Consider the following 27,983-nt stretch of genomic DNA (forward strand, 5'->3'; position numbering starts at 1 on the left):
TCGACTGTCGAGACATATCAGAAATTTCAGAACCCTCTTCTTAATCCTAATTGCCTTCGATGCTCTTCCTTTTAAATCAGTTTGCTGTAGTAATTTTCTTATCAAAAACAAAAACAATCCAATCAACAAGAGAGAGTATTGAGGACTTACATTTTGGGGTATGGGCTTCAAAAGTAGCCCAATAGGAACATGAAAGCAAAGGTGACTAAAACTGAGGGTCACTTAGCCCATAATCAACAAAAAAAAAAAGAAAAAAAAAAGACTAGGGCTGTGTGTGTTGGTAAAGACCAGAAGCTCCAATTAGGGAAGAAGAAGAAGAAGATGGCCATGGATGGCAGCAATGCAGCAGCAGCGGAGGAATTGGCCGTGGGTTGCTTCGTCTCCATCAAGACCACCTTGGGCGACGACTTCCAGGGCCAGGTCATCACCTTCGACCGCCCCTCCAACATCCTCATCCTTCATATCCTTCCCTAATTTTTTTGCTTTTCAATTTTGATTTCATTCTCTGCTAACCCTAGAAATGTAAAAATGCGATCTTGGGTCGATTTTTCTCCTTAACTTTTGGGATTACAAGAGGGTTTGAAAGGAGGGCCTAAGCGGAACATCAGGCTACTCAAGGCCAACTATATCAAGGAGTTGAGCTATATGGGTCAAGCTGAAGACCCACTTGACATTAAGAACTGTTACCTTGATCTTAATAGTCTCAGAGCCCGAGAGGAATCAGCTATCAGGTAGTTTACTTGCTACCCAATTTGGAGTTTTGTTGAGTACTTGTTAATCCAAGTGTTTAGAGGATGTTAAGTCATGAAGTACCCAGTTGTGAATTTAGTTGAATAATGTAGTGTTTGGTTTGTTTAATTGCAGACAAGCAGAGGCAGAGTGTGAGAGGATCGGAGTTGGTGTCACCAGCCAGGCTCAGAACATTTTCGATGCCTTGTCTAAGACGTGAGTGCTTTGCTCTTTCTTCTTAAGTTAGTTTGGAGCTAAACATATGATGTAATGCTCATTGCTGGTGTTAAATAAGCTGCATTTTTGGATTCATGGTCATTCAATTTAGTAATGCTCTGATACTTGTTTTCGTGCAAAATGCAAGCAATTGTTTGTGGAGGGCAGATTTGGTTGAACTTTGTAATGAGGTGTTGCTCAAATGTTTGTTTCTAAAGTAGCTCAAGGGTTAAAGTTTATGGGGTTTTAGGCTGTTTGTAGAACTATTGAGTCACTGATGGATGCAAAATCAAAAGTTTCTAACTTTCAAGACATAAATCATAATAAAGTTAGCTCTAGATTGTGACTTGTGAAATTTGTAATTCGTAAGTTTGTGAAGTTATGTTGTCTGGACTGATTTACATGGTGGTGATCAGGCTTCCAGTACGGTGGGACAAGACTGTCATAGTTGTGATGAATGAGGTTCGTGTGAGCAGTCCATATCTTCCCGAGTCTGTCAGCGGAGGAACTCCTGCTGCCAATGATCGGGTGAAGAAAGTGGTAAGATACTTAATAGGATGATAGTATTCGTTTTGAGCTGATTTAGTACCAGGAAACTTCGAAACACAAGCACACAAAGCCAATGTTATGTTCTGCTAAACATATTTGATTTTTTTTTACCAGCTTGAGTTGGAGAGGAGGAGGTTGCAAACTCGTGGTGGTGGTCAGTGAGGGTAATGGTTTCACATCTGCATCTGATTGCCTCATAGGAAAAGACTTTTCCCTCGAGGGATAAGTCATTGTGGGAATGTTTGTATACTCGGCCTTCTCTGAGGGGTGCATTATCTTTTTTTTTTTTAAGACATTTGAAGGCCTGAATCAAAGAATCAATCTAACAGAAGCATATCACTTGATCTGTAGCTATTCTGCTATTCTTGCTAGTGCAGTTCATTTGATATTTGTTGTGTTCTATTAAGTGTTTAGAGATTGAATTTGACACCATCATGGTCATACCCGTTGAATATTTGGAATAGTGCTATTTTGTTGTGCATTTACCTGTTGAATATTTGGAATAGTGCTACCACATTTAGAGTTATCTTGTGTAAAAAATAGGATAAACTGTAGGGTGCCGAATACACACACCAGAATATCCTTTAAACTATGGACTTTCATAATACCAGAATCTGTTTAACTATGGGCTTTCCAGTTTCCACATACCAACCTCAGGATTAGGGTCAGATCAAGGTATCAGTTTTGCACTCAAATTTTGATGGGAAAAAAGTAAAGGTAGGTTGAAGTTGCTCAATAGAGAAAGGTATGTCAAGTTTTCTTTGGTTTAGAGGTAGATGAGTTGATTAGTTTTAATTGGATTTATCCATTCTCCCCTCGCTGTGGTTATCTCTGGTGTTGGAAACCTTTGTTCTTATAGAATGGCAAGATGTTGGTGTTATGCTGCCTCAATATTTTTCTGATGAGCACTTATTTCTTTGACCTCATCATCCACTAATTGATGAGTCTTGCTCTACGGAAAAGTGGAACTAGCCATCCTCTTGACTACTGTTCTGTAGAGTTGATGCAAGTTCAGTTGGGTCAGTCAATTACAAATCAGGTTGCTATTTTCCTGAAGAAAATCAAAGAACATTGAAATGCTGGATCTTTTCAATGCATTCTGGCTTTGACCGGAAAAGGCTAGACCATGGCATGAACTTACTGTTAATGCATTGATATTTAGTCTGATTTTGTTGGTGTAGTGAACTGTTCAAGTGTTTAAACCGAACATTAGTACCGGCAGACTTCATGACGTTTAAAAACTGAAGTGCGGATTAATTTTGAGGCTTAAAATTGTGACCATTGCCAATAAATATTGCTTTGAATCAAAAGGAAATAAAAAGAACATAAGCCGGACAATGAAAAAGAGGAAAGAAAATGAAAACATTAACGAGTCTGTGTAATGTGTATGTATGATCTTGAATTAAAATGGCGCCTTCAGCCCAAAGAAGGACCCACGGCAAGTGTTTAGTCCCAATTCCTCGACACACAAGGCCGAAAGAAAAGAGTTGCAGTCAAACAAGAGAAGGAGTAGACTCCTTTTAAGATCATATCCCATCTTATACTACTTTTTTTTTTGGAGAATGCCATCTTACTTTGAATCATGGAACGATAACGAGATATACCATCATTCAAGTTCCATAGTTTTGATGATGAACATGTAATGGAAGATTACTACATGTCAAATCAACATGCCTTTGTTGGAAGTTACCATAATCCTAGGTATTACTAAAATCATTCGTGATGTGATCCAGCACTTATAATAATAATCAACCTACCTTTTTTGGATTTGATGGTGATGATATACTAATCACATTCCTCAGTTGCAAAATGAGTTAGTAAACTATAGTTTCTTGCCTCTTCACATTGTCTCCTTTTCTTTTATAAAGGTGATTACTAAATCAATTTTCATAATGTTTTTGGGTTTAAAGGGAAAAAGAAGGTAAGGTAGGGTGGCTTTTGTGGGGGCAGGGAATAAAAGCTTTTGATGTTTAGTTCATTACTTGAAAGGAAGGTTAGAATAATGGAACGTTCTAGTTCATTAATGAAGTGACACCAACCGATGAAGACAATTCCATTCTTTTCTCCAATGGAAAATAACTCAAAGTTTCACATCAACAAATAATTTCAATTTGGAATTTGAGTTACTAAGTGGAGCATTTTCTTTGGCATCTTGTTCTTAAAACTTGGTCATTTTTCTAGCAGCCCTTCACCCGTCCGACCCACTTGGGTCCCAAAGTTCATATATAAGTCAAATAACTGGTAACAGGTTTAAACTGCAAAAGTGCATGACCGAAAGAGAAGTTTAAATTCGAAACCATCACATGCTTTCGAACATATTAAGAAGTAAAGCGTGATAAAAGTGATTTGACTGCGTTTTGTGTTGAGTTTACGGTATGTCTAATATAATGAGCTAATCTATTATCTTGAAATTCCAGTTAATTACAGCCCACGCTGAGAAATATGGCGTTAGAGCTTTGCTTAGGACCGTTCTAACTGTGACAGGTCAGTACCAAGTGTCATGCAAAAGCTTGAAGGCAAAAAGACCTATAGGTTTTGACAATAGTCGAAAGGAAAAGGGACCGGTCAAAATAACCAGTCTTTCTTAGGACCTCTCAGCCCTGCAACAAGGTATGAAATTTGCCGACTCGGGTCTTTTCTTCTTACCATTTCAACACTGTAGTTTGCTCTCTGCGCAAAAAAGTTTAGATCTTTCACTGTTTTACTTCCTCAAACAGTTTAAAGTTCAAAGCTTTTTCTTTTGTTCACAATAAATAAGACTCTACTTGGTAGTAAAATTGGTAAAGGTGATAGCTTTAGAGAAAACTTCTTGCTTACGCGATTGAAGAAGACCCACATTGCTAAGTTTAAGATATGCATTAGAAAATGATAAAACATAGATATGGAGGAGGAGATTCGTCTTTGGGAGTCGGAGTAGGGTTCTGCTGGTTTCTTTTTTATCGCTTTTAAGAAGGGAAGGCTCAAAATTCTTTCCTTCTTTTGCTTTTCTTCACATCTTCACACTCACTTTATGTTTCTTGGGCTCCAAGTGGGTTTTGGGTTGTAAATCTATTACCTTGTTGGCATTCACATTTTTCATTACAATGCACACAGACCCCTGAGTTTTTTTTTCATTCTTCCTGTGTTTAGCTTGAGCCAACTTTCAGTGGTTTTTCCAAGTTTTGGGCTTTCCTTTGGAACTTGCTACTTTGCTTCATCAAAAGTAAGGATTTGTTTTGTTTTCCCTAGCCTTATAATGTTATAACTCCCTGTCTGTGTTGCTGTTCTAGTAGGATTTGCCATTTAGTTGAGGATTTGAGTCCTGGTTTTAGTGGCATCTTTTAGTTTCTCTTTTGGGTGTTTTGATCAGGAAACTGGATTATTATGCTGAGTTACTAATCATTGAGTGAACTGTGGATGTGTCATAGAGAGCAGGAACAGGAGAAAATAAGATAGGAACATGGCAGGAGGTGGACATGCACCACCGCCGAAACAGGAGGAGTTACAGCCTCATCCAGTAAAAGATCAGCTACCAAACGTTTCCTACTGCATTACCAGTCCTCCTCCTTGGCGTGAGTACATAATTCTCTTTGTTCTTTGTTGACATTTTATCTGTTATAAAGAGAGTGAAATTTGCAGTCTTTTGGTTTGGACTTCGACCTTTGTTACTTGTTCTGTTGATACTCATAATGCGGACACTGATGTTAGTCTCCATTAGTCCCTCGCTGTTTTCTATGAACCCTAGTTAGTTTGGGATCCAGTTGGATATTTGTATTTAATTATGTTTTGTGTAACCAGCTTTTGTTCCTCAATGTGATTGGTTGTATGTAACTGTGAAATTATTTGTCTATGCAGCTGAGGCTATCCTACTTGGTTTCCAACATTACTTGGTGATGCTTGGCACCGCAGTTCTCATTCCCACCTATCTTGTTCCTCAGATGGGAGGAGGAAATGTAAGGCTTCAAAAGAATGGTAGCGATTGATCATTCTCTAGGCTATGCTGGTTATATGACTCCTTTCTGATTATGTTGAGTACTATCTTCTTAGGAGGAGAAAGCAAAAATGATCCAGACTATACTGTTTGTTGCTGGAATCAACACATTGCAGCAGACATTTTTTGGGACTCGTTTACCTGCAGTAATTGGAGCATCTTATACCTATGTCCCAACAACCATTTCTATTATCTTGGCTGGTCGATATAGTGATGTTGTGAATCCCCAGGAGGTTGTTTCAATGGAATCTCACTCATGTTTCTTCAATGACTATTACCTTTTACATCAGCAATCATATCTGACATGTTCTACTATGGTATGCAGAAATTCGAGAAAATAATGCGTGGAACCCAGGGTGCACTCATTGTTGCCTCTATTCTGCAGATTGTTGTTGGTTTCAGTGGCCTTTGGCGCAATGTGTCGAGGTTGGTTAAGAATCTGCCATATGATTGAAGTTCTCAGATTTCTTTTCGGTTGTTTTGTGGTCTTTTAGCTTGTCTATGCTTTTCTTCCCTCTGTCTTCTAATAAATGCATTAGTGAGAACTTGCTTGAAGTTGTGCTTGTTCATTGTCCCAGTAACATTCAACATATATGGATTGGGATTTAAATGGCTTCAAGCTGAAATTTAATTTTGACTTGGAACTTCATTCATTTTTATTGTTTATTACTCTTATTTCTGTGTTGTTGATTAATTTTATTTATCTTATACTTGTGCAGGTTCCAAAGTCCACTTTCTACTGTTCCTTTGGTTGCTTTGTCAGGCTTTGGGCTATATGAGCTTGGTTTTCCTGTGGTATGTGTCTACATGTCCCTTTATGGATGATGTATAGAAGTTTCTGTTCTTTTCCTCACCCTTCTCTTGTTCTGTTTTTTGTGGATGATGATACTAACTTTGGATTTGGGTTTCTAGTTTGCAAAATGTGTGGAGATTGGGCTACCACAACTCATACTTCTACTGATATTTTCACAGGTAATCTCCAATCATTTGATATTTTGTTCCGTCTTCTTTAGTAGGGCACTCATAACAGGATGAAATAATATTAATAGTTGATGACCCCTACTTAAACATTTCCATGGAAGATTATTAATCTAATGAATTTCTCCAGTACATACCTCATCTGATGCGCAGTGAGACGCATGTCTTTGATCGCTTTGCTGTTTTATTTTCGGTGACAATTGTGTGGATTTATGCTCATCTGCTCACTGTGGGTGGAGCTTATAAGAACACACCAGAAGCAACTCAGTTAACCTGTCGAACTGATCGTGCTGGCATCATACATGCTGCTCCATGGTAATTCTTTTATGCCGCTACCTTCTAACATGCACTAACAACACCATTTGAAGTCCCTTTGTTTTTTTTCAGTTTAGTAAAGGAATGTATTCAAGTGGTGTTAATAGTGCATGTTAGTCTCAGTTATTTTCAATTCAACAAAGTATGACAAGACACATAAGTGAGTCAGTTTGGTCTATAGTGCATCTCATTGTTTCACAGCACAAGAGTTTCATATCCCTTCCAATAGGAAGCCCAACTTTGATGATGATTCTTTAATTTGTTTACAGGATAAGAGTTCCATATCCTTTCCAATGGGGAGCTCCCACTTTTGATGCTGGAGAAGCTTTTGCAATGATGACTGCTTCATTTGTTGCTCTTGTAGAGGTTTGCATACTTCCACGACTATTCTTGTGAATTATATATTATCAAATATTTATCAGTCCATGACATTTTCAACTAACCATAGTATCATCAATTTGATTTTGTGACATGAGTTTTATGATTAAACAGTCCACTGGTGTCTTTATCGCTGTGTCAAGGTATGCAAGTGCAACTCCACTCCCACCTGCTATTTTAAGTCGCGGTATTGGTTGGCAGGTAACTACAATTATATGTGTTGTACTACTTTTCCCTATGGACCAATAGTCTACAATCCTGCACAGACAAAAAGGAAGGAAAATAAGAATAACTAGACTTCTGAGCCAAGAGTTTATGCTCAATCCAATAGTTGAGATGGTGCAAATACATGTCATGTGATGTGTTTGGCCTCTGGTGTTTCTGTCATTTGTTTATGCAACAGTAGTATAACTTCTTAGATGATTTCCCAGTTGGTTCCATGAAGTTGTAAATAGATCTTGCTTTCTATTTTATTTTCTTATAATGTTCTTAGTTATCTGATTGTAGGGAGTGGGCATTCTTTTCTCTGGTATATTCGGCACTGGGAATGGATCATCAGTATCTGTGTAAGATTCTTTTGCAGCTCCACAAATATAGTAATAACATTTCAAGTTACCATAGCTGTCTATTTCCCCCAATTGGCATGAATACCTTTCTTGGATTTTTTCCAGTGAAAATGCTGGTTTGTTAGCTTTGACTCGAGTTGGTAGCCGAAGGGTTGTCCAAATTTCAGCCAGCTTCATGATCTTCTTTTCCATACTTGGTAGGTTATTCATAGTTTCATACTGTGAATTCCCTCATTCTTTCTCCTTGTGCAAGTGTTAAACAAAACATGGATTTTCAGGAAAATTTGGAGCTGTCTTTGCCTCGATACCAGCACCCATTGTTGCAGCAATGTATTGCTTCTTCTTCGCTTATGTTGGTATGTCTTGTCAACTGATGAATACTGATGTGCTAATAAAATGAGTGGAAAGTCAACTGATACATTTCACCATAATTATGCATGAGTGCAGGCTCAGCAGGTCTTAGCTTGCTTCAGTTTTGCAATCTAAACAGTTTCAGGACTAAATTTATCATAGGCTTCTCAATTTTCATGGGCCTTTCAATACCACAATATTTCAATGAATATACCCTTGTTAAAGGCTATGGTCCAGTGCACACAGGAGCAAGATGGGTACAATACCTTTCCTATACTATATTCTAACTTTCTGAAAACCTCATGCAAGAGATTAGTGCTTCATTTTGCTTGTGTTTTTGCAGTTCAATGACATGATCAATGTTCCTTTTGCATCGGAGCCATTTGTTGCTGGTTTATTGGCATTTGTCCTGGACACCACACTGCATCGAAAGGACACTGCTACGAGGAAAGACAGGGGCTTGCATTGGTGGGACAGATTCCGATCATACAAGACAGATACAAGAAGTGAGGAGTTTTATTCCTTGCCTTTCAACCTCAACAAGTTTTTCCCTTCAGTGTGATTTTCACACTTGGAGTGCTTGAAGGTGACCGAGTCAAATGCTCCAGCAGTTTCACACTGCTTGTTGCAGTTCTTTTGTTAACTCATGGAAGGCACAATGATGATATTACCAAATGAATCAAACCCTTTTGTTGAGTCCTTTGAATTACGCTATACTTGGTAGTAAACTAGCCAGTACTGTACCAACTTGCAATTTTCATGAGAATGTATTGCGTATGATGAAGACTGGTTTATATATCAATATCAGACTTCCTTAATGTCATGGTGATTCAAAATGAATATAAAAACAACATTACCAGAAGTTACAGAAGTTACAAATTCGAAAAAAGTACAGTCCACTCTTTATGATATGTCTCAAACTGTTGATATATGATGGTAAAAGCAAGCAAAATCCCAGAACCTGTGCCGATGCTCCCATGGAATCCGCAAGAAGAGTCCAAGCACCAATGCAAATTCCTCCAAACGCAGCCGTAGTAGGTACGCAACAATTAAGTTTCTTGTTCAAGTTTGAAACTCTATGTCCAGACATTGCAATGTTTTGTTCCCTAAGCTTCTTTGCTGCATCTCGGGTGGAAGAACCAGAAACCCAAGTTCTTGACAACATTGCACAAGCTGTGAGCATAAACACCACATAAAACACGGCATGGGCCGGATCGGCTGCAATGTGTGTCAAGCTTGTTGGAGCAGTGACATAATAGGAAAGACTACCAACTGGAATTTAATGTACCGGCCATACTCAGACACCTTCTCCACTTGCCCAAGAAGTCCACCACGAAAAACTCGCTGCGCGCACCTCTCGTAAAGAAACCAAGATAAACAAATGTTGGAGTCTTTAGAGCAGGATGGAGAATGATGGGCATGTTAGAGGTGTACAAAAGCTTCATAGGGTAACCCTTCTCTTGTCCGCGAGCACTGTCCTTTGATTTCGCAGGTATTCCATGAAAAGATGAAAAACAGTGAGAATGGAATGTATATATTTCATTGATAGTGAATCAAGTATTTGTACATAGAGATCCTTACAAGTATGGGAAAAGCTGCAATCTAGGATAACTAGCTACTAGTCAGCAATTACAGATGGGAAAGCTAATGTACAGCTATATGCAGATCTCTAGACTTAATAAGGAAGATATGGAAGATTGATTTCTTAACACTCCCCCTCAACTTGGAGAGTGGATATCCTGCACTCACAACTTGCGAAGCATAGGAACAAAGATTTCCTTTCCCAAGGGCTTGGTTAACACATCTGCTAGCTGATGTGCAGAATTAACCAATTTGGTAGAAACAGATCCATCTTGAACCTTGTCTCTAATGTAATGACAATCCATCTCGATGTGCCTAGTTCGCTCATGAAAAACTGGGTTGGCTGCAATGTGTAATGCAGCCTTGTTGTCGCAATAGAGCAAAGCAGATTCATGGTGTGAAAGTCCCAAGTCCTTTAATATAATAGATGACGAAGCCATGTCAATTCACAACAAGCCCCTGTCATAGCAAGGTATTCGGCCTCAGCAGATGAAAGTGAAACTGTTTTCTGTCGATTTGATCTCCAAGATATCAATGAAGGTCCAAGAAAGATACAATAACCCGTAGTAGACCTCCTAGTGAGTGGGCAACCTACCCAATCCGAATCACAGTAAGCTCTCAATTCCTGAAGTCATTGTTTGATGAGAAGAACAGACCTTGACCAGGTGCACCCTTCAAATAGCAAACAACCCGAAGAGCTACTTCCTTATGAAGTTTTCGGGGTTGGTGCATAAACCTACTCAAGACATGTACATGATATGTGATGTCGGGCCTTGAAACAGTCAAATATATTAACCTCCTAACTAATCTTCTATAACGACCCGGATCCTTGAGCAAATCGCTCTTGTCTGACAACTTCAAATCTTTCTTCATAGGAGTATCAACAGGAGCTGCGCCCAACAGCCCTGCATCTTTGATAATCTCTAATGCATACTTACGTTGAGATATAAAAATCCCATTTCTAGAAGAAGAAATTTCAATTCCCAGAAAATATTTTAATTCACCAATATCTTTAAGACCGAAACTGCTATGTAAAAACTTCTTAATCACAGCAATACTAGTGAGATCATTGCCAATAATTAGTATATCATCCACATATATTAAGAGGGCAGTAAAGGACTTGCCTTGTTTCTTAGTGAACAAGGAGTAGTCAGCTCGCGATTGCACGAAACCAGCTGAACGAATAACATCTGAAAATTTAGAGAACCACTACTGGGAAGACTGCTTCAAGCCATACAATGATTTATGTAATCGGCAGACCAAGTGCTCCTCCCCTGTCTTCGAAGCCCTGGCAGCGGAGACATATAAATCTCTTCTTCAAGGTCGCCATAGAGGAAAGCATTGTTAACATCTAATTGGTGGAGCGACCAACCACGAGCAGCAGCCAAGGCAAGCAGGCAACGGACCGAAATGATCTTGGTAGTATGGGAGAAAGTGTCTTGATAATCAACACCCTCCAATTGGGTGAACCCCTTAGCCACTAACCGTGCTTTGTACCTCTCGATGGAACCATCAGACTTGTGTTTAATTTTGTAAACCCATCGGCAGGCAATGAGTGTCTTGCTAGCGGGAAGAGAGGTAAGAGTCCAAGTACCATTAGCCTGCAGTGCTTCTAATTCTGATTGCATCACATCCCGCCATTCTAGAAGAGCAGCAGCCTCTGAATAAGAGTTGGGCTCTGTGACAACACTAATTTAATTGAGCAACAAAAGAGCGATAGGCAGGCTTATATTTGTGATAGGAAACATAATTGGCCAGTGGATATCGTGTACCTTTGGTCGGACCTGGCAGGAAGAAGGAAGGCGATTGGTAGGAGCAAATGTTGGAGCAAACATAGTCATTGATTTTGGCTGGTAGACCGGTCTGGCGGCTTGAGTGATGAAGGGGAAAGGGTTCTGGAGCAGGTTCGGGTTCGGCGGGGAAGAGAGGTGGTAGTGGTGGAGAGGGAAGCGAGCTTGGGGAGGAGTCTGGCGCTGGAGATGGATTTGGAGAATCTGCCGAAATGACAGGAATAGTGGGAGAGGACGGTGTTTGTGGCGGAAGTGGTGCTGGGGTTTTAGGGCGGCGGGAATAAGTGCGAAGAGTGGTGGGGTGAGAAGGAGAAGATTGAGGGGGTGGCGTGGGAGGAGAAGAGGATGCAGTAGGTTGATGTTCGGCAAAACTAAAGTCAAGGAGAGAAGATTTGGATGTATGATGAGTTAGTAATGGAATTGGGCCTGATTTGTGGACCAATGGTGAAGGAATGGAGCTGGGCTGGACAGAAGCATATGGAAAATGTTTTCATGAAATTTGACATCCCGGCTGGTAAAAATCTTTTTGTTTGATAAATCGAATAACTTGAAGGTCTTTTGACTGACAGGATAACCAATGAAGATGGAAGGTATGGCACGATGATCAAATTTGTGAGAAGTGTGAACATTAGTGGCATAGGCTAAGCACCCAAAAACCCGGAGATGAGACAAAGAAGGTCATTTCGAATAAAGTTCAAACGGAGTTTTAAAAAAAAGAATTGGTGAAGGCAACCGATTGATGATGTGGACAGCAGTAAGAACACACTCCCCCCAAAATTGGGTAGGATGATGAGCTTGAAATTTTAAAGCACGAGCCACTCGGAGAATATGACGATGTTTGAGTTCCACAACCCCATTTTATTGAGGCGTCTAAACACAAGAGTGTTGAAAAACAACGCCATTATCTTGGAAAAAAGAACGAAGTGAGATAAATTCGCTACCATTGTTACTTCGAAAAGTTTTAATGCGAGATTCAAATTGAGTGAGAGTGTAGTTAAAGAAGTGTTTTAAACGTGGTTGTGCTTCATCTTTGTGTCGCATCAAAAAGATCCAAGTGAAACATGTAAAGTCATCAACAATAGTGAGGAAATAACAAGCACCAGAAAGAGAAGGGTGTCGATAACGACCCCAAATATCACAATGAATGATCTCAAAAGGTCTTGCAGAAGAAATAGAATTAGTATTGAATGGTAAACGACTCTACTTAGCCAAAGGACATATATGGCAAGCATTATTAGGCTGAATGGAAAAGTTTAAAAAGTTCTTGACAGGGTCCGCCCCGAATTCCACCCTGAAATCCGAAGTGGCCCTGCGGGACCCACTTTTAAAGAAAGTTTACCAAAAATTTCAGCATAACCTCCCTTAAAAATGGACAACCCAAAAACCTATGGAAAACAAATTTCACGTCTAATAATCCAACCACATAGTCTTGGAGCCACCCTGCTCCCATAATTCAACCAACTCAAACTCAAAAATAATAATAGTGTATCAAGTACTTCAAGTCTAAGAAACTCCAAGATTAAAGATACTACAATTCACCAAAGTTAGGTCGTAGACCTCAAATATAATTCCTTACAAGTCTGGGTCACAAATCCCATAGTAATCAGAGCAATTCTAGGAACGTAAATTAACATAGAGTATAGTAGGCTAAACAGGTAACCTACGAAATATGATGACGGAAGCGGATGCAGTCACTATGGCTCACTCCTGAACGCCGAGCAGCAACACTATAAACTGGGCATTTGAAACCGAAGGGCCCAGGGGAAAAGTAATTGAAAACACATTAGCGTGAGTGGACAAAAAAAAAAAGCAATTTTAAACAAAAGGAATTTAATACTTTCCCCATTTATTTATCTATAAACTCCCACTGCATGCAATGTTTAAAGAAAACAAAACAAGAGAAGTTCTGTACAAGAAAAACCGACTAGCCCCGCTAGTCACAAACTAAATGAAAAGATTGGAACTCCGGTACTCAAGAATATAAGACTAGCCCCGCTGGTTAAACTGAAATCGAACTAGCCCCGCTAGTCAAAAATAGTAAAGTGAGTAGGGGAAGACGATAGTCATACGAGTGAGCCTCCCAGGCTTGGGTGATAGTCTCCCAGGCTAAAGTACTCTCATTACTCCCGTAATATACCTTTACGCCACTAAGTGTAGCGATAGGATACTGGGCTTCAGAATTACTGTCACAGAGACAGTAACCAGCGCCACAAAGGCGGAGGGATTCGGTGATCCAATCACCTGGCCACAAAGGCGGAAGATCAAAGCTAGCAATGTTAAGTCACCCAAAGTATGGCAAAAGAAAATCCGAAAACCACAGTAAAATCATAAATACATAAGGCTTCCCCAACTCTCGCAAAAGAATTCCCATGACGTGTCCCACACGCCAAGATAAACTCAAATTCAAAATAAATAAGAGAAAATAAGCATAATCCAATGACGTGACCCCGCACGCCATAAAATCTTCAAATAATCAAATATCCAAAACCATTTCCGAAAATAACCATATGCTCGAGAAAGTAATACGATAAACAATTTATCATCTCACAAATAAATAAATAAATGCATGCATCATTCTTTGAAAATAAAAGTCCACTCACAATATATGGTCAATCCTGACGTCGCTCGGTATTTTCCTCGTACGAAGACTCCTCTCGTCCTATACGAATAGCACTCGTAAAAATATATTTACAGGACGGAAATTAACTTTACGATAATTAGAAATTGAGATTCATAACGTCCCCCTTCAAAATCCAACTCCTTAATTCACATCGAATCCATCCGTAATTCTCCAATAATATTCATTCACTGCTATATAAATTCTAAAGTGAATTCGAAAGAAATTCGGCGATCGAATTCACGTAAATCAACAATTAAGAATTCATGTTCAATTCGTAATTCCTCCAATTTCCACCAAACTTCATGTATAAAATTGTACAATCAATAAAGGATTTATGGAGCCAAAACAATAAATAAAATGCAGCTCTACGCGCCACCCACAGTGGTCGCGCGTGGGGCCCACGCGCCACCGGCAACCACCACCAATGGCCACCAAATTTTGGCAGCACCACCTACTCAACAGACCCAACCTCTTTCTCAACTACAACAAGTTCCAATTTTACCTGGAAGAGCTCCAATTTAGCCGGTGAAAAATTTCCAGAAAAATTCAAGAACCCTAGGATCGGGTTTTGATCGATTCGACCTCCACACTGCAAATCGTGGCTCAAGGATAGGGGCGAAACGATCCTTGGCAAAAACCGCGCCTTCGACAGTGGTTTGGTGGCCGGAAACGGCCAGAATCGCCGGAAATCGACGAAACCTCCATTTGGCTACAGTGAATTTCACAGCTAAATTCTGAGCTCCTCCGGTCGAGCCACCGCAAAACACCACCCCAGGCGTGACAAGGGAGAGAAGGCGAGCCTGCCGGTGTCCGGGTTCAGTCGTGGGTCGGCCGGAAACGGAAGAATTCGAAGGAGAACGAAATCGGGCCGAAGAGGAAGGAGTCGGGGGAGAGGAGAGAGAGTTACTGTGGGTTTCCGAAAATGGAAACCTACAGTGGTAACTTTCCATATATATATTTTTATTACCATGAACAGTAATTTCCACATTTTAAGCTATAACTTTCACATACGAACTCCGATTTAAGTGTACCACATGTCCACGGACTCGGTTTAACGTCCCCTACAACTTATGTGAAGGAAATTTTCTCAAATTGTTAACCCATAAAAAGTCAACTTCTCGCCCCCCCTAAAAGGTAAAACTATAACCGCGAATGGTAAAACATACAGTAATTCTTGTAACACAGTAAAAGGGGTAAATCGGATGTGGGGTGTAACAGTTCTTGGCAATGAAACTTAAACATGAAGGTGATACATGGCCTAAGCGATTACGCCAGAGGCTAGTGGATGAGGTGGTAAGGTTGCAGGCTGGTCGGTTGGTTGAATGTTTGGTCATAGACTTCTCTGTCGCTAGTGCCATCAAATAGTATAGTCCATCACGTTGTTTACCCAAACCAATCGTCCTCTTCGTAACCAGATCTTGCAAAATACAACAATAAGGGAAGAACGTCACTGAACAATTCAGACCTCTTGTCAAACGACTAACTGACATTAAATCAACTTTGAATTTTGGCATAGATAACACATCATGCAGATAATATACAGTATTCAAAGGTAAAGACCCTTTTGCAACAATATTCACTTTGTCTCTGCTAGGCAACACAATAGGCGGTAACGAGCAATTTTTATTCTTATGTAATAACTGAGATGATGAAGTGATATGATTCGTCGCACTGCTATCAATAATCCAATTATGGGAAGCAACTTTAGACAAACCTGGCTTTGTAACAGCATTTGCTTTGGAGCTAGAGCTAAGGATCAACAAAAACTGCTTGAATTGGGCTTCAGATAATGAAATAATTGGGCCCCCTTCATCCTTGTCTAATGCCTCAGATACCTGATTAGCCGAAGGAACACCTCTTGAATTTGAACGAGAGTTCTGTTTTGCCTTAGGATAACCCAGTGGATACCCAATTAATTGATAGCATGTTTGAACCCAATGACCTGCATCTCCACAATAAGAATATTGAGGCCTGCCTATACCTGAACCACGACGCTGATCACCATCAAAACAGCGTCCTTCTTGAGCTCTATTTGGGCAAAAATTTGGGCGATCTAATCTCTCGAATCGTCATCCTCTAGCTGGGTCCGGATTGGGCTTGATGTTCCTCACTGCCATAGCAGCGCTAGAGCTTGAGTCTGTTAAAGGATGAGAGACACTAATGAGCCGCTGCTTCTTTTCTTGAGTGACAACAGCATATGATTAACGGACAGTTGGAAGAGGATTCATAAAGATAATTTGCCTGCGAGTTGCACTTTAAGTCTCATTCAAACCCATTAAGAATTACATCAATTTTTGTTGATCTGCCTGTGATCCATACGCTGCGTCTGAATACGTGGCCAATTCATCCCATAAGCCCTTCAATTTTGTGTGGTAGGTAGAGACAGAGAGTTGTTCTTGTCGTAGGCTAGCAATTTCTCGTTGTATCTCGAAGATGAGAGGTGCATTGCATTGAGAGAATCGCTCACGAAGGTCTTCCCAAACCTCATGAGCAGTAGGATAATAGATAACACTATTTGTGATTTCTGGACTGACAGTATTAACAATCCAGGAGTGAACCATGTCATTACACCGCGACCACATCGTATACCCTTCAAGATCCGCTTCTTTTGAAGGAGCCTTGATTGAACCGTTGACAAATCCGAGCTTGTTCTTGGAGTTTAAGGCCAAAGTCATAGCCCTTTTCCAACCAGAATAATTATCTCCATTCAAGGGTTTGGAGACTAGGACCAATCCCAGATGATCCGAGTGATGAGTGAAATAGGGATTTGAGATATCAAGTTTTGAAGAATCTGATGCGATCTCTGACTTGGAAGGACTAGAACTGGCAACTGACTTGCCGTCATCGATGGCCATGATAGTTGAAGAACTGAGAAGATGCTACACGAGAGATTACAATGTAGCGAAGAGTCAGGATCTTAGTCCTGCTTTGATACCATGAAAAGAGTTTTTCAACGGAATGTACATATTTCATTGATAGTGAATCAAGTATTTGTACAGAGAGATCCTTACGAGTATGGAAAAAGCTACAATCTAGGACAACTAGCTACTAGTCAGGAATTACAGATGGAAAAGCTAATGTACAGCTATATGCAGATCTCTAGACTTAATAAGGAAGATATGGAAGATTGATTTCCTAACATTCCAACATGAAGATCATGCAAGAAAATGGCAATACGTACGGCGATACGAATGACTAACAAAGCAGCAAGTAAGCTTGTCACATTATTTGGTAGGCTCTTTCGATACAAAGCCTCACGAAGAGCTTGGACTTTGTTTGTTCTGGTGATCAGGAGATGGGATAGAGCAACAATAGTACCTTCAAACTCACGTCCTCGGTTCTCGTCCACCATTTGTAGTATTGAAACTAAAAGCCTGCCAGAAAATATTGTCACAAATGTTGGCAGCTGTGAAAAGAGAAATCCTGGATCCTAAACCATAATTCTTCTAAAGAAGCTGATCTAGGCACATGGTATGTAGCTGAGACAAGTTAAATTATAATGAGGAGGGCTTTACCAACTCCGAGTAGAGAGACACTGCCATACACTCCTCCTAGGACGTAAGCCGTGGCTTGACCCTTGTGGCCTAACAAGTTGCATGAAAATTAAACCTATACTTAACAGGAAACTTATCGAATACCAATTAACTTGCCCAATATGGGCTTGCATCTGGAAGAGCTTAAAATTTGAAGGGATTGAGTAAAATAGGCCCAAATCTTTCTGTGAAGGGAATGAAGTCCTACAAGAAGACAAGTTACAATGTGGAGTTGTGGACACTTCAACCACCAGCAATAAGAAACCTAACAGAAGTTTTTATTCTAAGAACAACTTGTAAAATTTTGAAAAAGGACAAGGAGTCCTTAATGGTTGGTTGCGGTCCACCTTTATCTTGGGAGGGTTAGGCAGCAAGTAAGGGACAGGGCGGGACACCAGCATTTGCTGTATTGGCCATACCAACTTCTCTTCTTTAACCTCTTTGATTATTGTAGGTTCTAACTTTTAACAGCAACATTATTGTCACCTTATTACTGAAAACACAAAAGGGTAATAAGTAAAAACAAAGAAGGCCAGCTAAGAAATGAGTGTTCCTATATTTTACTTGAAACTATTTAGAAATAAAGAAACATCACAAAGAATTATTAGGCATAACAGATAAGGAAGAATTCGAAGTTCCTGTTTGGCCAAGGAATCAGCGGGTTATGTTCTTAATGTGTCTCCTAAAACCAAGGCAGCTCCAATCTCTGATGTGATTTAACCAAGAACCAAATGGGCAACAATGTGACCACCACAAAGGGTAGTGTCATTTTCTAATTTCTCAAGGCCATGTTTATAACTTTATATTGGTATCTTTCTGCCTAATCAGTCTCAATAATGCAGCTCTCATAGTCCCATTTGTTCTATCTGGTATGCTGGTGAGTAAGCAAAGGAGGCACTTCAATCATAAATCATAAAAGTTTGAGAAAGTGGTAATCACTTTCTTCATGCATGAATATGCCTCTAAACATCAGATCGAATCACACAACAAAACTGTTTAAATCTAACTAATTGGTGATTAAAGTCTTTGAGAGAGTGACTTAAAACAGAAAAAAGGTGGCGAAATTCATAGTTCTTATTGCTACAGAATCATCACGTACAGTTCAATTTTCTCGAGCTGATCAACGTTGTTGACCCATCATGATTTTAGAAAGTAGTCAAACTGAAAATAGAAATATATGGTAGTGTTAATCATATCCTGATCTGTTTGTAATATATCGAAAGAAAAGCTTAATTCTTTAAGAAAAGAGATTTCATGATTACTGAAGAGTTTATTAGTGCCTCATTAACATTATTGATCCATTTGTAAGAAACAAAATTAAATCCCATTTGATGACCTTTTCCAAGTTCAAATTTAGAATACAGAAAATAAAAAAGTTCTTCCACTAGCTGGAGTGCAATGGAGATCGATGATGCACTATCTATCTAGGTAAGGAGTAATTAGTAAGGACCCTCAGATTCTCTGCACTTGAGATTAGAGAATATAGGGGGATTGATTGTCATCATATCATGCTTTTAATAATGTGTTCTTGAAGAGTCCTAGGAGATCAATGACAAGGAAACACCAAAGTAGTACAAAAAGCAAGACCTCTTCTGAGGTTTTATCTATACATTTTGGCACTTTCCTTTCAACAAGTTGGAACACATTATGCCAATGTACTATAATTATCATTCACCTATATAGTAATTTCATAGAAAAAAGAGAGTGTATAAGTGCAATTTCATACATCATTATCATTATTGTTTAATCATTATTTTTTAATAACTTAGAGTGAAATTGAAAAATATATCCTAACAATGAAAGACTTTGCAAATTATAATTGAGCTGTTCATAAAAGTAATCACAATAACTATAATAAATCATGACTGTATAGACCTTAAAACAAGCAAAGGTATTTTTTACATCCGTGAGCTGAGGCTTGAAGCACACCTGACTATAGTATTGTTGTTCATTATTACTACATATCCATAATTGCATATAGTGCATATTTAGAAAAACCCCTGATTAATTTATTCTAATTAAGATTATTTGCATAGTTGTTCGTGTGATTATAGACATGCATCCTTCAATTTTTTCTAATACCTTATGTATGTATCTGTTTCAGATTTTTTGAATTATAATGGCAAAATATGGGGGTCGAGTTTCACAACCTCAATCCCAACTTTACGATGGCGGTTTCTGCGAAGTTTAGAGTCAATTTTGTGGAGAATGAAAGTTGATTGTGGCAGCTCATCTTATTTTTTTAGGGTTTTACTTCTTAGTTCGTGGTTAGGCTTAATAAGTCCCTCCTCTTTTGAGCGAGGGTTTGGGTGTTTTAGTGTAGTGTTGATGCCATTGTTATAGCGTCATGTTCGTATTGTTGTGTCATCTCTATGGCGTTATTAGTTTATTACCGAGGACTATCCGTTCTATTGTCGATGCTTTCTGGTTGTCAACATGACAGTGAATCGCCCTTACACGTGGTCTGGCTGTTTTGGGACACGGTGTCAGAAAGGGTGAAATGGTTCGTCTTAATGTTGGTGGTGGGGTTGTATCGTTACACTCGAGATTGGTTACTATTCATTGTAGCCCGCGGTTGTGGACGTAAAATTTGATTAGGGGTTGGGCCTTTTGGCTCATGGATGTCATTCATATTGACGGACCCGTAACTATGAATCAGGTTAGGAATGTGTGTCGTGGTGGTCGTTCCAATGCTTTGTAATCTGTTTGGTTATTAGTGGAATTTTCTTCTTCTCAAAAAAAAAAAAAAAAAAAAAGGAAAAATGTAAATGAAGCACTTTTACCATCCATATATATGTTAATATCCCATGAAATATAGAACAGAAATTATCATATTAATTTTATTTTGGTCATCCAGTCACAATCCATAGGCACATTCTTAGACATGCCTTTTGCATGGTCCAAGTAGATCCTCACAGTATCTGTATTTCCATAACCGGCCATAAACAAAAAATTTACCATCATAACACCCTTAGAGGGAGAGGGAGAAGAGATCAAGATTGGTTGGTAGCAAAAGGGCTTGAATTAAGTAGATTTTCAATTAGAATGAATGTTTAATCAAGAGCCAAGGAACAAACATTCAAGACCTAATCTCAAATCTATGCCCCCACAAGCTGCGATCTATGAACATCATGGTGCTTTGAATGCCATCCACTTCTATATAATAAGAGGGTCCAAAACATTATTCAAATGAAAGGCTTAGAATTAAATAGAGATGAGTGTCACACCGATAGCCATGATCATAACAAGTTAAGGCCATTTTGTTTATATAATCTATTATTGGGTGTACACTACTACAATGTACTCCCCCTCAAGGTCATGTTTGAACAAGTAAGATTATTATGATATAGTCCATTCCTCATTTAATATGTGAGCCAAGGATTTCAAACACCTCACATGGCTTACATACACTGACATTTAACCAGGGATGCTTACACATGATCAACCACATTCATATTTATATTGCAAGGGAAATTTTTAGACTCAAATATATGTAGCCTGCATAAGTTAAACCAGATTTACATTAGTCAAAGTTTGTCAGAAAGATTATAATTAACAGTACCTTTGTCTCTATCTCCTAACTTAGCCAGTCATTTGCTCTTAATCCAATGTTAAATATTTAAGAAAGATTATAATAGAAAATTTTATGATCTTCATCCTTCATTTGGTCAGTTTCTTTTCTACAACTTGTGTTACTTGATTTGGGGTTCGAAATCGACTCTGTGATCAGAGTTGTTAATCTTGGAGTTCCGACAATCTAAAATGTCTTTAACTTGTGCTAATTTAATCTACATTTTTGACTCACCTAATGAATAGTTTTTTAAAAAAATGTTAAAATTCAAAATAACACGTACGTAAAAGAGAATATTAGCTTAATATATATAGTGTTCCATGCCTAACAACTTAAACTTTCAAATTTTTAGTTTGTTTAATGCGTAGTTCATAATTTAAGTGCGTTAAAAATAATTAAAAAGATAATGTTTAATGCAATCTTTTTTCTTTTAAGGAAAAAGAAATGGTTATTTGAGATTCAATGATGGGGGAGAGTAGAAAACAATGTAATCATAATTGAACTCCTTGAGCAAGATATCACTTTGATTCTACTCAAGATTGCATTGGACTTTGAACTTTTGAAGCAGCTTGTACGAAAAGTTGCGCTCAGGGTCTAATATTGCACAACAAGATACAGTGGGTGCTTTAAACCCCATAAATGCTGAATGAGGACTACTATTAAAATCATGTCATTAGATTATTAGTCGACATTATTTAAATTTATAAAAAGAATTATATAAATGTATTTGAAATTTTAAAATTTTCACCTATAAATCCATAAAATGATGAAGAACGGCCATCAACCCACAAAACTCATGTTTTTTTATTTTGTTGTATAACATATTCTAAATATCAATTTTATTCTTATATTTAACAGAAAATTAATATAAGTATCAAAGTGTCGAACAAAGCCTAAGTTCAGGTATTAAATTATCCTCTTTTAAAAACTAAGTAAAAACATTCAATTACTCATCCATAAAAAGAATTTACTCTTTACAAACTTCAATACTCTAAAATATTATAGAACAACAACTCGAAAAAAATTGAGCGGAAATTTAGCTCAACCGGAAAGAAGGTGGGGTGTCGATGTCACTTGTCCACATTCCAAACAAAATAATCTTACCACGCGCCCGCTCTCTACTCTCTGCTGCTGCCGCTTTGGGTTAAAAAAACAGAGATATAATATTTTACTGTTTATGTCTAGTTTTTTTTTTGTTGATGGACTGTTTATGTCTAGCTTTGTAGGTTGGAATTAAACTAGTGATTAACGTTAAGACAAGACCTTCGGTTCTTCCTAAGCTCCCCCAAAACTTTGACTCCGTCGACACCGCCGAGCATGTCCTTCCAAACTACTACCGTCTCGCCTCTCTCCACGTGGCACCTATCCCACCGGTTCCGGTGCCCCATTTCCTTCGCCATTGTCACTCTAGTCCACACTCCTTTACTATTAATCTATAAAGTACATAATCATGGTCTTATTTTAATCATGCCGTTTTAGTGCCAAAATTTGGGTTTAAATTAACGCACGTAGCATGAGCTAGTTGGCAATTAAGGACGGACGGCCTGCTTCAGCTTCTCTCTCTCTCTCTCTCTCTCTCTCTCTCACTTAGACTCCCCATGTTTTTCACTTCAGTATATGTCTAGGTCTGGGGTTTGTGGGGTTTGGATAGATAGATATATAAGAGGTATAGAAAGTGACTTGTTTGTCATTCCCACCTCCTTCTTCTTCTTCTTTCTTATCTGCGCCTCTCTTTCTTCATCTTCTTCGGTTTCAGAGCTCCATGGGGAACTGTCAGGCCATTGATGCTGCTGCTCTGGTGATACAGCACCCGAGTGGGAAGATAGAGAGGCTGTACTGGCCTATAAGCGCCAGCGAGGTCATGAGGTTGAACCCTGGTCATTACGTTTCTCTGATTATCCCATTGCCGGCTTCGGCTTCGGATTCGGGTTCTGATCATCATCACCAGGAGGAGGAGATTCAGGAGCAGAAGAGTAGTGCTGGTGGTGCGGTGCGTTTCACAAGGGTGAAGCTTCTTCGACCTAATGAGACTCTTGCTCTTGGTCATGCCTATCGTCTGGTCACTACTCAAGGTATTAAGCTTAGCTAGAAATTGAATATGTCGTGTTCGGTTTGAAGAGTTTCGGGTGTTGATGTTTTGTTTTTGTGGTTGCAGAGGTTATGAAGGTGTTGAGGGCAAAGAAGTATGCGAAGACGAAGAAGCAGCAGGTGGAATCACTAATTGAGAGATCATCAGAGACGGCAGTGCCCGAGAAACAGAGTTCGAGTTGTGAGGCAGAGGACAAGGAAAATATCAACCATGTAAGTCAACAAATTAAGCAACTATCTCTTATTTCATTTTTTTCTGCACCTTGTTTTGAGCAAGCTGCATGTAATTGTTAGATTAATTACATGTCTAATGTTGTAATCATGTCAAAATTTCAGGCTACAAATCATGAAAGGCGCCGACCCAGGACGGCATCAGGGAATGCTGCTGGTGCTGCAATGAGGTCGAAATCTTGGCGGCCCTCGTTGCAGAGCATTTCTGAAGCTGCAAGCTGAAGATCAAAGTGATGCAAAACTCGAATATGGAAAATACAGAGCAGCTGATGAGAGATTACTCCTGGAGTGTGGAATATTAGATTCACCCAAAGTTCATGGATTTGGGTACCAAAGCTTTCTAATCCAATGTCAACCACAGACCATAAACCATTCAACCCATGTTCCAAAGCAATAAGAAAATTTGTATAGAGCAACACACACAAATCACCGAATCTGATATTGTATTAGAAGTGAAGTTTCCGTGATAGACATGAGTGTTCTTCAGTCTTCACCATTTTTGTGAGTTTTATATATATATACAGGAGAATACAACATTACAAAGTCAAATTTAGACTCTCTGGATTCGCAAAATGAAATATCACTTTGACGATTTCGAATTCCAAACATCCCTGTCTTGATCCAAATAGTTTTGAGCCCATAACAGTGTTGCCCTTGCAGCCAAAGGTGCTCCAGGTAGTTCCTTCTCCTTGAGAGCAACTAACATATCAGTGAAGGGATCCACCAACAATGTTCCAGGTCCTCCATACTCCTTGAGCAAGAATTCACTAAATATCTGGTTAAGAACAACAAGAAATATCAGGCAAAGTTGAATAATTCAAACAGTACTGAAATTCTAAACTTAGGCCAAAACATTGCCAGTGTGAGGCTCAATTATGCACAGAAAGTTAGAAGTATTTGATGAAGCTGTCATGGAGAACAGTACTTACGTGTACTCAGGTCAGATATTTGTCTTGGGGATCAATTATTGTACTGTTTTCAAGTCAAGCAAGACTCAGGGCCTCACCGTAGAAAAGAAAGGACACAAATGTTTGCTGATTCACACAAGAGGGGGGTGGCTGGCACTGATCGAAAAAGTTTCATTCTAAGAAGGCCACAATTATTTGTCTCTCTTTTTCAACTTTATAGAATCAATTTTAACCTTATTCACACAATTAAAATAAAACCATGTGAGAAGGTAAGTCCTTCATCCCTTTCTTAGCAAGTTGGTGTTCTTGAATGCTCCAACTTGAGAGTGTTGAACGTGTGCGCATCAATTTCAAGTATCATCAGTATTTACAACCATCTGGTGGTTGTATTCGATCCTAATCTGTGCAGTAACACTTTCTTCTCAAACCTGATCTTTACAAGCTTGGCTATGTTGAGCGAGTCAGAACTCAAATTCTACACAGGAATCAGAATGTATGAATGAAGAATAATCAAAACATGTCCGACTTGAAATGATGCCATGAATCCTAGGACCACAAGTCACACAGTGTAATCAATTCTCAATCACCACCAGAATAATAAATGGGAACCAAACATGATGAACCCACTTGCAGTCGGTGATTATTACGGTACCTCTCGATGCAGAATTTGAATTGTTCTTATAACCATTGCCATGAATCTTGGATATGGCAACAGTAATGCATCGGCCACATCATCTCCCCAAGTTCTCATTAATCCCTAACAAAGTTTGAGCCAGCGGTCAAGCATGGAATGATGGTGGTCTCGCAAGTATGGTATGCCCACATCATCATAGGTTAACAATAGAGTTTTAAAGTGCAAGGTGCCGTCCAGGTTCTTAACCAACGCCTATTAAGCTGTTACTAATAGATGGACCGGTTAGCATTAAATGATCACAACTTCACAGTTTTTGCAACCTTGTAATTCTGATTCTCTGAATTGCTAAAAACACAGAGCTGCCGTTCTATAGACCAATTAGTTAGACTTCTCAACAATTACTTGCAATGTTATCAATTTTTCACACACAGTCTGCCAAACAATCTAGTACATGGCACACAATATTTTTTCCTAGAAAAGCAATCATCTTTGTGATAATATATCAGAAAACGTTAAAAACAAGAGTGGTTTGTTTTACCGAAGTTAACAATTTGAACTTGATTATAGAAAGAGAAGTATACCTCGGCGCATACGTCAATGACACTACTGAAGTCATCCCCAAAAGTCGCCTTGTACTTCAATAGCTTCCTGGAAAGCTCAGCTCTGAACTTGTGGGTCTCCTACAGTACAGAATTCCACGGCACACATGCATGTCAAACTAATGACACAAACAACAACACGCATTCAGACTCGGAAACAGCATGAACATACTTACGGATTCTGCAAATTCCGGAATTGGGTCCGGGTACACGTATTTCTGGGGTGTGCTGGCGGTGGCTCTTAGTGGCTTTGTGGTGGTGTTTCTGACTCTGGCATTAATACAAACAGTTGGCGGGCATGAATGAATGAGAATGGTCGAGGTTGGAGTTGTGGCGGGAGTCGGTAATGGGCTCGAAATGAGAGGCCCACAGGAGCGGTGCAATGCCATTGGTACGGGCAGCAGTGTTATGCTAGCAGCCTAGCAGCAGAGTCGGGTTCAGAAAATGAATTGGGCCGAACTCACTACGTCTGTGAGCACTCTATTGGGCCAGAATCTGAAGGCCATGTGGTGACGTAAGAAATCTTCTTTTCTTGTTTTTGAAGGGGAAAGATTACCCACGGTGAGCAATTTTGCCCTTTCAAAAATGAAAAAAAAAAAAAAAAAACAGAGAGATTGAAAGCCCTTTTTATTAATATGCCATGCATACACGCATCGGTCACCCGGCAGTGTTGTGAATCCCTCTTGCATTAGCTTTTCAATTCCTAACCAGCAGAAAAGGGAAATCCTCAGACCTCGCTGCAGAGTAGGGCGCAGGGGTAAGGCTTATTCTCATCTCAACTTTCTTCTAAAGTTTGGAGTTTGAAAATACGTACTCATCAAATATATCTCTCCCGAACTCTCAAACATATCCTTGAAGAAACCATGTCAACTGAAATTGAGAAGAAGATGATGGCCCTCGAAATTGAAAACAAGAAGATAACCCACAGGACCTTCGATGGAGAGACTTTCGATATTGAAGAGGCGGTAGTGGCCCTTAAATCGCAAACGATCTGGCACATGATAGAGGACCAAAGACTGCGCCGCGATAAAGTGATCCCCTTGGCGAACGTCACCGGCCAGCAAAAGCCTAGCCAAGGTCATCGATCGAGTACGTACTGCAGGCAACTACATAGATGCATGTGGATCAGATCATCAGAACGAACTGTACGATCTGATATTGGCAGCCAAATGTCTCAACGTTGAGGGGCTAGCTGCTGAATTTGACATGCCAGAATGTGGTGGACAGGATCAGAGGAAAGAGGCCTGAAGAAATCCGCAAGAATTTGAACATCAAGAATGACCTCCCTCCTGAGTTAGAAGAGGAGCTTCGTAGGGAGAACCAATGGGCATTTAACATTTGAGGATTGAAGCAAGAAAGCTGTGATTGGAATAATGCTGATCGTTATATAACTACATGCAATTAGTATTCGTTTTGTTGAATTCTGTTCTGTTATGTTCCTTAGCTAGGGCCTAGGGGTTAGTAGAAGAACTATTGAATTTCTTTCACACATGTTTTATAATATGTGAATTATCAGTTTGTTTCTTAGATCTTAATTACCAATATATATTGATTTTATTCTGTTATCTCCCTTGTCTGTCAAGCAAGCCAATCTTCGCCACCATTACATCACATGACTTTATATGAAGTACTATCTGCATGTCATTTAACACCTTGGTTGATCATCTTCATAGAGAATTTGTCCTAATAGAGAAAGGATTGCTACCACAAATTATTTGGAGAGCAGCATTTTATTTGTTCTAGCAAGGACAAAAATCATATTTTCGAACTACTACATTAGATTGCACGTGATGATTCATTAATATATTGTTAATATATAGACGCATATATAAAATGTTATATAACAAGTTTGACTAATATAATTTAGTGCATGTTCAAGTTTTCCGAACGACTGGATCACTGTTCGAGATTGATAAGTATTTGAAAATGACCAACGAGTTCAACTTAGTAACACACAAAACTCAGAGAACAACAGAACTATTCATGTTGGTTACTAATTTACTATACTTCTAAAACATGGGATAGCATGGGCCTCCATTTCTTGTACTATTGCTTTGTTGGGCTTATATATGGACCAAATTTTGAAATACATCTTCACAATGTCATTTACCCAGTTGCTGGAATGAATATTCATACGATTGTGAGGAGAGGGGTATGCTCTGTGTTTTCTTTTTTTGGCCAATAGTAAGTGGTAAAGTGAACAATATTTTGAATGCAAACACAAATCTCCAATACTTAAAAGATCCTAAATGGTTTTGTAGTTTGCTTATGTCCTACAATTACTAGTTTACTATCAAAGGGGATGGGATATTTAATTGGAAAAGGTACGTACCTATCAAAATAATAGAGGGAAGTGTTATTCTAAATATACGAAAG

General features: G+C 39.1%; 4 protein-coding genes and 2 pseudogenes across 5 annotated transcripts; 4 read left to right on the plus strand and 2 right to left on the minus strand.

Moving 5' to 3' along the window:
- The first annotated feature begins 232 nt into the window (after nucleotides 1-232).
- On the plus strand, nucleotides 233-1,979 carry LOC112199829 (protein LSM12 homolog). The gene is made up of 5 exons (XM_024340790.2): nucleotides 233-460; nucleotides 572-731; nucleotides 865-945; nucleotides 1,362-1,485; nucleotides 1,609-1,979. The coding sequence occupies exons 1-5, from the start codon at nucleotides 322-324 to the stop codon at nucleotides 1,654-1,656; spliced, it is 552 nt and encodes a 183-aa protein (XP_024196558.1). The 5' UTR covers nucleotides 233-321; the 3' UTR covers nucleotides 1,657-1,979.
- A 2,305-nt stretch (nucleotides 1,980-4,284) lies between these two features.
- LOC112199828 (nucleobase-ascorbate transporter 6) lies at nucleotides 4,285-8,870 on the plus strand. Its single transcript, XM_024340788.2, has 15 exons — nucleotides 4,285-4,696; nucleotides 4,902-5,045; nucleotides 5,329-5,426; nucleotides 5,521-5,697; nucleotides 5,790-5,890; nucleotides 6,184-6,259; nucleotides 6,377-6,436; nucleotides 6,573-6,757; nucleotides 7,027-7,123; nucleotides 7,250-7,336; nucleotides 7,643-7,701; nucleotides 7,807-7,898; nucleotides 7,980-8,057; nucleotides 8,149-8,309; nucleotides 8,396-8,870. The coding sequence occupies exons 2-15, from the start codon at nucleotides 4,934-4,936 to the stop codon at nucleotides 8,612-8,614; spliced, it is 1,602 nt and encodes a 533-aa protein (XP_024196556.1). The 5' UTR covers nucleotides 4,285-4,696; nucleotides 4,902-4,933; the 3' UTR covers nucleotides 8,615-8,870.
- Nucleotides 8,871-8,924: 54 nt separating this feature from the next.
- LOC112199777 lies at nucleotides 8,925-22,547 on the minus strand (annotated as a pseudogene).
- A 305-nt stretch (nucleotides 22,548-22,852) lies between these two features.
- Nucleotides 22,853-23,937, plus strand: LOC112196258. The gene is made up of 3 exons (XM_024336575.2): nucleotides 22,853-23,219; nucleotides 23,303-23,448; nucleotides 23,572-23,937. The coding sequence occupies exons 1-3, from the start codon at nucleotides 22,910-22,912 to the stop codon at nucleotides 23,686-23,688; spliced, it is 573 nt and encodes a 190-aa protein (XP_024192343.1). The 5' UTR covers nucleotides 22,853-22,909; the 3' UTR covers nucleotides 23,689-23,937.
- Nucleotides 23,938-23,945: 8 nt separating this feature from the next.
- On the minus strand, nucleotides 23,946-26,074 carry LOC112199778 (protein PLASTID REDOX INSENSITIVE 2, chloroplastic). 2 transcript variants are annotated; one of them, XM_024340745.2, is made up of 3 exons: nucleotides 25,784-26,074; nucleotides 25,590-25,688; nucleotides 23,946-24,241 (listed from the first exon to the last, which is right to left on the minus strand). In XM_024340745.2, exons 1-3 carry the CDS (start codon nucleotides 25,994-25,996, stop codon nucleotides 24,047-24,049), a joined length of 507 nt encoding a protein of 168 aa, XP_024196513.1. In that variant the 5' UTR covers nucleotides 25,997-26,074; the 3' UTR covers nucleotides 23,946-24,046. The 2 variants fall into 2 exon arrangements, 1 of the variants encoding a protein (XP_024196513.1); XR_005809080.1 differs by lacking the exons at nucleotides 25,590-25,688; nucleotides 25,784-26,074 and adding an exon at nucleotides 24,396-25,379.
- A 396-nt stretch (nucleotides 26,075-26,470) lies between these two features.
- On the plus strand, nucleotides 26,471-26,949 carry LOC112199779 (annotated as a pseudogene).
- The last annotated feature ends 1,034 nt before the right edge of the window (nucleotides 26,950-27,983 follow it).

The sequence above is a fragment of the Rosa chinensis genome, chromosome 4 (genome assembly GCF_002994745.2).
Source record: "Rosa chinensis cultivar Old Blush chromosome 4, RchiOBHm-V2, whole genome shotgun sequence".
Taxonomy (NCBI): domain Eukaryota; kingdom Viridiplantae; phylum Streptophyta; class Magnoliopsida; order Rosales; family Rosaceae; genus Rosa; species Rosa chinensis.

What these genes read in the sequence shown, in the direction of transcription:
- LOC112199829 (XM_024340790.2), top strand. Translation starts at nt 322, where the DNA reads ATGGCCATGGATGGCAGCAATGCAGCAGCAGCGGAGGAATTGGCCGTG. An exon ending in TTCGATGCCTTGTCTAAGAC is followed by an intron (nt 946 to 1,361) that starts GTGAGTGCTTTG and finishes GGTGGTGATCAG; the next exon opens with GCTTCCAGTACGGTGGGACA. An exon ending in ATGATCGGGTGAAGAAAGTG is followed by an intron (nt 1,486 to 1,608) that starts GTAAGATACTTA and finishes TTTTTTTACCAG; the next exon opens with CTTGAGTTGGAGAGGAGGAG.
- LOC112199828 (XM_024340788.2), top strand. Translation starts at nt 4,934, where the DNA reads ATGGCAGGAGGTGGACATGCACCACCGCCGAAACAGGAGGAGTTACAG. An exon ending in AATGGATCATCAGTATCTGT is followed by an intron (nt 7,702 to 7,806) that starts GTAAGATTCTTT and finishes GATTTTTTCCAG; the next exon opens with TGAAAATGCTGGTTTGTTAG. An exon ending in GATCTTCTTTTCCATACTTG is followed by an intron (nt 7,899 to 7,979) that starts GTAGGTTATTCA and finishes ATGGATTTTCAG; the next exon opens with GAAAATTTGGAGCTGTCTTT.
- LOC112196258 (XM_024336575.2), top strand. Translation starts at nt 22,910, where the DNA reads ATGGGGAACTGTCAGGCCATTGATGCTGCTGCTCTGGTGATACAGCAC. An exon ending in TCGTCTGGTCACTACTCAAG is followed by an intron (nt 23,220 to 23,302) that starts GTATTAAGCTTA and finishes TTGTGGTTGCAG; the next exon opens with AGGTTATGAAGGTGTTGAGG. An exon ending in ACAAGGAAAATATCAACCAT is followed by an intron (nt 23,449 to 23,571) that starts GTAAGTCAACAA and finishes TCAAAATTTCAG; the next exon opens with GCTACAAATCATGAAAGGCG.
- LOC112199778 (XM_024340745.2), bottom strand. Translation starts at nt 25,996, where the DNA reads ATGGCATTGCACCGCTCCTGTGGGCCTCTCATTTCGAGCCCATTACCG. An exon ending in TTCCGGAATTTGCAGAATCC is followed by an intron (nt 25,689 to 25,783) that starts GTAAGTATGTTC and finishes TCTGTACTGTAG; the next exon opens with GAGACCCACAAGTTCAGAGC. An exon ending in TCATTGACGTATGCGCCGAG is followed by an intron (nt 24,242 to 25,589) that starts GTATACTTCTCT and finishes GTTCTTAACCAG; the next exon opens with ATATTTAGTGAATTCTTGCT.